The sequence below is a fragment of the Apium graveolens genome, chromosome 4, assembly GCF_009905375.1.
Source record: "Apium graveolens cultivar Ventura chromosome 4, ASM990537v1, whole genome shotgun sequence".
Lineage (NCBI taxonomy): Eukaryota > Viridiplantae > Streptophyta > Magnoliopsida > Apiales > Apiaceae > Apium > Apium graveolens.
In genome coordinates, this window is record NC_133650.1 from 55,091,035 (window position 1) to 55,100,034 (window position 9,000).

At 33.3% G+C, this 9,000-nt stretch overlaps 1 protein-coding gene across 1 annotated transcript; it reads left to right on the forward strand.

Annotated features, from left to right (window-relative positions):
- Positions 1-1,240: 1,240 nt before the first annotated feature.
- On the forward strand, positions 1,241-8,607 carry LOC141716742 (transcription initiation factor IIE subunit alpha-like). Its single transcript, XM_074518929.1, has 10 exons — positions 1,241-1,384; positions 1,471-1,593; positions 2,403-2,523; positions 3,764-3,892; positions 5,598-5,707; positions 5,785-5,968; positions 6,624-6,818; positions 7,187-7,408; positions 7,488-7,686; positions 8,118-8,607. The coding sequence occupies exons 1-10, from the start codon at positions 1,308-1,310 to the stop codon at positions 8,201-8,203; spliced, it is 1,446 nt and encodes a 481-aa protein (XP_074375030.1). The 5' UTR covers positions 1,241-1,307; the 3' UTR covers positions 8,204-8,607.
- Positions 8,608-9,000: the final 393 nt, after the last annotated feature.

The following is a 9,000-nucleotide window of genomic DNA, read 5'->3' on the forward strand; positions in this document are numbered from 1 at the left end:
CGGATAAGGATCAAGAACAGCCCTAGGCTTGGGCAAAAACGTGGTTGGCAGATGTGATAAGGAGTCCTACAGCAACTAGTACTACATGTGGACTTGATTCCTATAAATATAGGATATGTATGTCATTTGCGGGGTTACACACATACGTTTCTCTACTAATAATTGAGTAGAAGCATTCAGTGAGATCTCTCGAGTACGTCTATGATTGAGTAGGAATTATTCAGTCACCACATCTCGGGAACCTTGCAAATTCAGTTCAAACGCAGCCTTGCTTGTCACCGGATTCCGACGAGTTAGGCATATACAGCTGTCACGAATAGGCTGTCGATCAGGCCTAAATCGAAGCGTGCTTCCCGTTATTTTAGCGATTTCCTCCAAAAAGTGTTGTACTAAATTACTCTCACAACAGGTTATAAACTTGAAACCCAACAAATGCAACCTTGAAATCAATCTTTTCAAAATTGTAAATTAAGTTGCATAAAAAATTTCAGAGTTTGCAAACTGTAATTTTTGAAAATGAAACTTAAAAAAATTATACTTTGAAAATAAATTTAAAAATGTTGGTATTTTTGTAAATAAGTTTAAAAATATAGTATTTTTAATAAGTTTAAAAACATAGTATATTTTAAAAAAATTCAAAAAAATATCACTAACTTATACACGTATATGTATGTTTATGATTATTATCAAATTATATATATATATATATATAATTTTAAATAAAAAAATTATATCTTAAAAATTTCACTTCGAATTAATTCAGAAAACTATATATTATTAAAAACAATCCAACAAATAAAAAATAAAAAATTATTAAAAAAAACTATTCTACATTCTATCATATGACAAACACATGTTAAATGCATGCGTACAAACATAAATGACATAGTGTCCCCTGGCTAAACTTAAACTCATTTCTAATTAGAAATTTTAAAAAAAACAAATAAACGCAAGGACAACTTCATCATTTAACATGAATAAATTGTATATCACTAATGTTTACTCATGTTGTGCCATTGAGTCATAGATGTCATTAAATTTAAAAAATAATAAAAATTTGGCATTGCTAATTCTTTTTCTTTTAATGAAATTGTAATTTTGAATGATGTAACTCTTGGTCCTAAAACGGTCTGGGTATAACTAGAGGCCCAGGTGATGCAAAGCCCATCTACAATGCTTATAAATACAGGCTCTAGGGGTGGGGAAGTTGGTTTTTTCGACCTCTTGGTCTCCTTAAAATTGAACAACCGAATAATTAATCAAATTGGATTGGTGTTGGGAATCTCTAAACGCTGAATCTTGTCGACATGGATCATAATTCTTTATCTATTAATTGGAGTAAAGTCGAAAATTTTAACACCACCAGTATTGATTCCTTTAATCGGTAAAATTTTATATTAATCACTTTGTTATTTCAATTCATTGTTACATTTGCTCAGATGGAGTGATGATTTGAGTGTTTTGAGATAGGTTGGTGAAATTGACAGCTAGGGCTTTTTATGATGATATTACTACTAGAGGTGATAATCAGCCCAAGTCCGGCAGGACTGATAATAAAGGCCTTGCTGTTGTTGTACTTGATGCCCTCACCAGGTATTCAATTTTTACGACATTATACCATATGCAAGCACTTGTGGATACCGGAATGTTAGTTATTGGAAATCATAAACTCTGTTGATACTGTTTCGGATAGGAATTTGGAAATGTAGTTTCCTTACAAATTATGATAAATGACAAGGTTTCTGATAGAAAGTTAGGAACGTATCTTTTATTTGATGAATCTACTGAACTTGTGGACTCGTACTTTTCGGTTTGGAATGTATTATATGTCATGTATTCTGTTTTTGTGTAAGTGGCACTGATTTATTATGGAATTAACTTTTACTTGGATTTGTGTTAAGTGGTAATGAAGGAGCCACAAAGTATTGATGAGTTTCTCCCTTTGTATGCGTTTTTAGATTATTATACACATAAAGGAGAGCAATTACTACAGTGGATTTTGTACCTAGTCGAGATATCTTATTCCAAATTTAGTCCTACGAGAAAATTAAAAGCAGCTTATGTGATGGACCAGCAATGAGAAATAGAGGGAGAGTAAATAAATGGGAGATAAGTACAGAATACGAGTCTACAATTCATACTTTGTACTAACAGATAACAGAGGGGGGCGTGGGGTAGGGGCCTTTTATCTTCAAAGATAATTACTATGTCTGATGCCATGATTAGTTTGTGCATGAATAACCACCTCATATAATCTAGTGTTAGTTATCTAATTATTAATAGATTTCTAACTATCGTTCACTTTCTGATTATAGCTTGTTGTCTTATGTCAGTTAACGACATTTTTCTGTCATTATCGTTCTTGACATCAAGCTATATAATTGCTTTGTTGTTTATATAAGGCGTCAATGGGTAAGAGAAGAAGATTTAGCAAAGGACTTAAAGCTGCACACAAAGCAACTTCGACGAATATTAAGGTTTTTTGAAGAAGAGAAACTCGTGACGCGAGATCACAGGAAAGAGGTCGGTTGTTGCATGTTCTGTCTAGCTTGGTGTATTGTTTATTTGTCTGTCCTATATGTCAAAAAGATTTTTGCTCAATCTTGGCAATTTGTATATGTCATTCCGCCTATATACTGTAGTACATCACATCTTAGCTACATATATAAGTCGCAGACATTGTTTTGTTTAAGTTAGCATCACTCAGTAGTTAAAAAAAGAAAGGAACGAAAATCAAGAAGGGCAGTAAAAATACTATATCGCCATAATGTACATCTTGTATGCATGCATTTAAGTAAATACTACAATGGTAAGTTCAAAGGTGTTTTGCTACATGGCTCTCACTGAAAAGAGTTGTATTTACTTAACTTTATTTGTGAAATAGTGTTTGCTGTTATACCAGTGTCTTGTGGGTGTGGACTTGTTTGTTGGGTGTAAGGCCTCTGAGCAACTTGTTTTTATGCTGCCCGGATATACTGGTAATAGGCGATTTTATGAATATGTAACCAAAAACACAAGAAAAAAACAGGCTCCATACACTTGCATCATGGGTCCCCGTACCAGCATCCGATTTTAGATTAGATGTAAAACAAATTCAAATATTTCTACAAACGGGTATCTAACGCTGAAGATCTGAACCCGGTCTGATTATTGCACACCCGAATATGGTAACATAGGTACTTTGATCTATTATCAAATAGGGCTTTCTTTTTTCCTAAAATATCTAGATATTGCCATTAGTGAAAAACTGTTCATACTATACTATATACCTTAATAACTGCACTTTGATGTTTAAGAATATTAGAATTGACTAATTAATTATAAATATTTCTATATCCTGATTTTGGTACATTATACATTTTTCAATAATTATAGCTTTTAGTACACGGGGATGGGAGAGTGATTGTTATTCGGATCATGACCTTGTCATGAGTTGAAGAGCCTTTCCTATAGGATATCCGGACTCCTGTCTACGAGACTACCAGTTCCTTTTCAAATATTTTCTCTTCATGGAACTTTATTGAAAATGACCACAAATCGTTCTCCAATAAGAGATTTCTACTGAAGAGGGTACAAAATACTCTTGTTAGATCCTCCAAAATTAGCAAATAAAGTTTTAAGCTCTACTTTTTAGACAAATAAATAACTGAAACATGTGCAACATTGCTAGCAGTAGGTATATACATCAGGTTTTGATTGTAGCAAAAAAAAAAATCACATTATTTGTGGTATATAAACTTACTGAAAATTTATGTTGTTACAGACTGCAAAAGGTGCAAAAATATATAGTGCTGCTGTTGCTGCCACTGCAGATGGGCATCAAATTGGAAGAGAGGGAGAGGGGAAGATAAAGTTGCATACTCACTCTTATTGTTGTCTGGATTATGCACAGGTTCTTTTAGTTAATTTGTTCATTGATATTCATATTTAATCTTATTTGCAGGGATGGCAAAATAATTCGATCCGACGCATACCCGATCCGAAACCCGAAATTTTGGATTTACCGAACCCGGTTTTTTGGATTTGGATTTGGATATTAGGTATACCGATCCGAAACCCGATCCGAAATCCGAAACTCTATCCGAACCTAAAATCCAAAAAAACCTGAATTATATATGTATATATATATTAATTATATATATATATAATATTAGAATTTTATATCTTACACGTTATAATATTATATATATATATTATATAATATACATTATACATATTATTTTATAAATTTTAGAACATATATTTGTATATTTATGTTAAAAATTATTTAATTATAAAGTTTAATGAATTATAATTACTCAATCATTTAAACGGATGATAAGGTTTATAAGGTTAACAAAACATCTTTTAGTGATAAATCTAAAAAATTGGATATCAATTGAGTTGATTTTTTACATATAATAACAAAATTAATGATGTGGTGAAGTGGTTGAAGATGACACGTTAAAACTCTTTCTATGCAAGTCGCGTGTTCGATCCCAAGCACTAGCAATATCAATAATTATCCAATTTTTCAGATTTCGGGTTCGGGTATGAATATCCAATTCAAAAAAAAAATTGGGTTTCGGGTATACCCGAATCTGATCCGAAATCCGATGGATCGGGTTCGGGTATTCATTTTCGGGTATTTTTCGGGTTCGGCTCGGGTATGGATAAAATTTTCGGGTTTGGATATGGATTCTGCAATACCCTTTGCAATTTATTTAACGTATTTTTCGTAGTATGTTTCTCTTTCATGATTTTACTAAAGAATTTAAAAGATGAAATATCTACAAATCCTGAAAATTGGGAACACATTCACCAGAACAATTCGGACCAAATCTTGGAGCACCACCTGCTTTCATGCAAACTCCTAACGAAGCTTTCTTAGATATTCTCTTTGGTAATATTTAAAATATTAAAAAGATAATTTAGAGCATAAATAGAAATCTGTGTACATTAGTCATGTTTATAAGTACCGTGAACTGTTAAAGTTCGGATCTAAATGATTATTTAAGTATAGTCGGTATGTTGAATTCTTGGAGGAAATTTATCAATAAGCATTGGTCAAGTTAATCAGAGTTTGGAGTTTAAGATTTGTAGGTTAAGTAAAACTCACCGAGGACATTTTTAAAAGTCAGCAAATGTTAACTTTAGCATCAAAGAGCTGAAATATAGCGCAAAGTTGCAAACTAACAGTTTAAGTAAATTCTTTAATTTACTTGGATTATTAACAATAATATTAAAGAAATGATCTCTTAACCAGACTGCGGCTTGCAGAAACTGCTTTGACTCCTCGAGGCAGATATGTCTGCCTAGAAACCTAGACTGATTGTTAAGATTTGAGCAGATTGAAGCGGTGAACGATAAATTTGATTGAAGTTGTAACTGTTTTGTGTGTTGGACATTATAATTTTATTTTTGGAATTTGTTTGTGTGAATGTTGATGCCTTAACTGATATATTTCAGCATCAACCAATAAACATGTCATATCCTTGACTCTTTCCTTGTTATGTTCAAACCAGTGTTCTTTTGCTTATTCTAACGTTGTTAGTAAAGATGCTGCTGGCTTAAAACTGTTTTAAATTGTAATTGCTTAAGAAAGTATTTTATTGCAGATATACGATGTCGTGAGATACCGGATGCACCGCATGAAGAAGAAGATAAAAGATGAACTGGAGGATAGGAATACAATTCAGGAGTATATATGCCCAAATTGCAAGAGAAGGTGTGAGATCTCTGCTGTAATATATTATTATATATTTTAACAGGCTTGTGGTGGTAAAGTATTTCCCTTTTTATCAGATATACTGCTTTAGATGCACTACAACTTGTTTCTTTTGAGGATGAATATTTTCACTGCGAACATTGCAACGGAGAATTAGTGGTTGAGAGTGATAAGTTAGCAGCTGAAGAAATGGGAGATGGAGATGAAAATGCAAGAAGAAGGCGTCGTGAAAAATTTAAAGACATGCTTCAAAAGTTTGAGGTTTTGTTTAGCATTTAATTTACAAGTTACAACTTGTATTGGTATATTATTTATGCTGAGGTAAATATGTATAGACAGTATGCAATTCTAATTTTGTAGTAAAGTTTCTAATATTTTACTGCACACTCTTTGCATATGTATCGTGTATATATAATATGATCTTCTCATATATGAAATTCTAAGATGTGTGAACCTCTTTATGTAGTAGTTTAGCGTCAGTCTGAAATTTATAATACACATGGTATGACTTTAGGATGCAACTAGCTAAGATAAAGGAAATTAGAGTTTCGCTATGCATATAAACCTTAAAGACTTTCTAGATTTAAACTTCTGACAGATCTAAAGCTCATGAAGTACTCAAAAGTGAAACTCTGGACTAGGGTCAAACAGTACCTTTTTCAACCCACGAGGACTGTAATCAGTTGGTAGCTAGAACAATCGGATCTTACCTATTCATGCGTCAAGCTTAAAAAAGGTGAAAACCTGAAAAGAATCCCAATCTCAGCCATAGTAGCAGCATTTGGATTACTATGTAGCAGACTTTACTTTGATAAAAACTTTAAAATGATTCATTTAAGAAATGTTTTGATATCTTCTATGTTTCTGTGCAATCTTCAGTAAGTGCAGCTTTAAGAATTTCTTGATATTGTTGCAGGGGAAGCTTAAGCCATTAATGGATCAACTCAACAGAGTCAAAGACTTGCCTGTTCCTGAATTTAAAACCCTCCAAGACTGGGAAGTTCAAGCATATGCTGCTGCACGTTCATATGGTAATGCCAATGACAATGATCCATCTAAATCTTCACAATCTTATAATGGAACTCCGATGCCATCTCTTGGGGATACAAAGGTACACAGCATACCGAAAATGCCCTTCACAATCTTTTTGATGGTGGATTCAAATTCGTTTAGTTCTGCTCAAATGCTCATAATTCTTTCGATTGAAGCATAGTAATAAAAAATTAGCATGAAATTTTATTACAGTGTCCTTCTGATTGATGTGTTGCTGCATGTGTAGTATCTTCATTTTCCTAGTTTTCCCATTCATATAAATAGTTGCACATTGGTTTAGTTTTTCTTGTTAACAGCTAGTAAGATAGAAATACATTTTTTCCTTAGCTTTGGGCATTTATGTCATACAGCGATCGTTTTCTTTATTGATTTAAGATAATGGCACACAAGTCTTGGTAAATATAAACTGTGGCTTGTTTCTTGCAGGTTGAAGTTGCCTTCTCTGATGTTGGAGAAAAAGGAGCAAATGCCAGATCTGAAAATACGAGTATACAAACGAAAGTTTTGCCTCCATGGATGATTAAGAAAGGGATGGTTCTTACTGATGAGCAGCGTGGTGAAGTTAAGGGAGAGTCAAATATGGAGGGTGCTTCAGCTGCTGCAGAACTATCTGATGACAAGAAGTCTATAGATGAAAAGAATTTACAGGTGAGTTTGGTGTGATCTTCTTTGCCTTATCTTTCATATACAAAATTTCACTTGGTTCCTCTAACTGTTGATCTTACAGGATGCATATTTGGAAGCATATTATGCTGCTCTATTTCAAAGGCAACAAGAACAAGAGGAGTCTAATAAGAGAAAACAGGAGCCTTTTAACAGTACTGATGATACAACTTTGCGTCAAGTCGGTATGAAATCCAAGCGTGGATACAATGATGATGATGACGGAGATGAAAATGTTGAATGGAAAGAAGCTCCAACAGCTGGTATATATTAAGCCTTGACACTTTCTACTGATGATTGTTGGTTTGTATGTTTAACATCATAAAACAATTTTGCAATTGAATCTTCAAACAATTACCTAAAATTATAAAAATAAAGACAGAACAAAATAGAAATTTTCCTAGCAACATACTTCTGCTGCATAAAGTGATGGTGATAGTCTCTTTGGGACATCCAATAGAGTAGTGATGATAGTCCCTTGAGGAACATCCGATAGGGTAATTAGATGAAGGTGTATAAACATAAAAACAATGTAAACTAGTATTGCACTCGGAGTTGAGGCTTGGCTAGTAAAATTTTACATAGTTTAATCTTATGATGATTCATTCATGTTACTTTTACTGTCTTGTCTGGGCAATGATTTTGGTATTATTGGTCATGGAAATTGACTGTAGCTTCCCTTTACCCTGTACAGGAAATACAGGTGGAACATTGGACTTAAATGTTGAAGCTGATGCTTTAGGAGATGAAGAAGATGACATTGACTGGGAGGAGGGCTAAATCCAATCAGAAAATGGGCGCAATCGCCAAATTTGTAGTGTCCTTTAGTCGTGGGGTAGAGCATCTAGTCACTTCTAGTCCTCTACAATTAAATCCTATAGCATCAGGCATCGAGATGCCTATAGTTCAGTATTAAAGTCATCAGACCTTAAACTCCAACAAAGGTGGTTGCCATAGAGATGCCTATAGTTCAGTATTAATGTATCAATTGCAAATTATAACAGATCAGTTAGTTGCTAATGCGCTCAAAAGCATTATCCCATTCATTTGTGTCGACCAACGTTATCAAAACTCTACCAGAAATTGATAAGTCTTTCATCAGATTTACTTGGTGTTAGTTTTGTAATTATCTTAAACTTAAGGTTTGTAAACTTGTATAAATACAACAGGAAAACACTGTTGTAAAGAGTAACAAAAGTATCACAGTATCATTAATATTTCAGCTTCTCTTTCTTTAATCTATTAAATTATACTTGCATGTCGCACAGCTGGAGCTGGGGATTTTGGGACGAGGGGGGAGGATGCCACTATAAAGCAACTAATGGTAGATATACACATACCATGACCCCGGTGATTGAGTCATGTATGGTTCAGCCAGCTCAGAGGCTTCAAGATTGCAACAAACATGTATAAATTCCATGTTCTATGTGTTGTATATGTGGGAGATTGTTTGGTTTAATTTTGTCAAGATTTAAAGCAAAATAGGCTAATTGGATATATCTGTTTTAGTTTATGTTTTATTTTATGTAAAATATAATGAATGATCGAGAGATTATGTATACATATATTGAACTAGT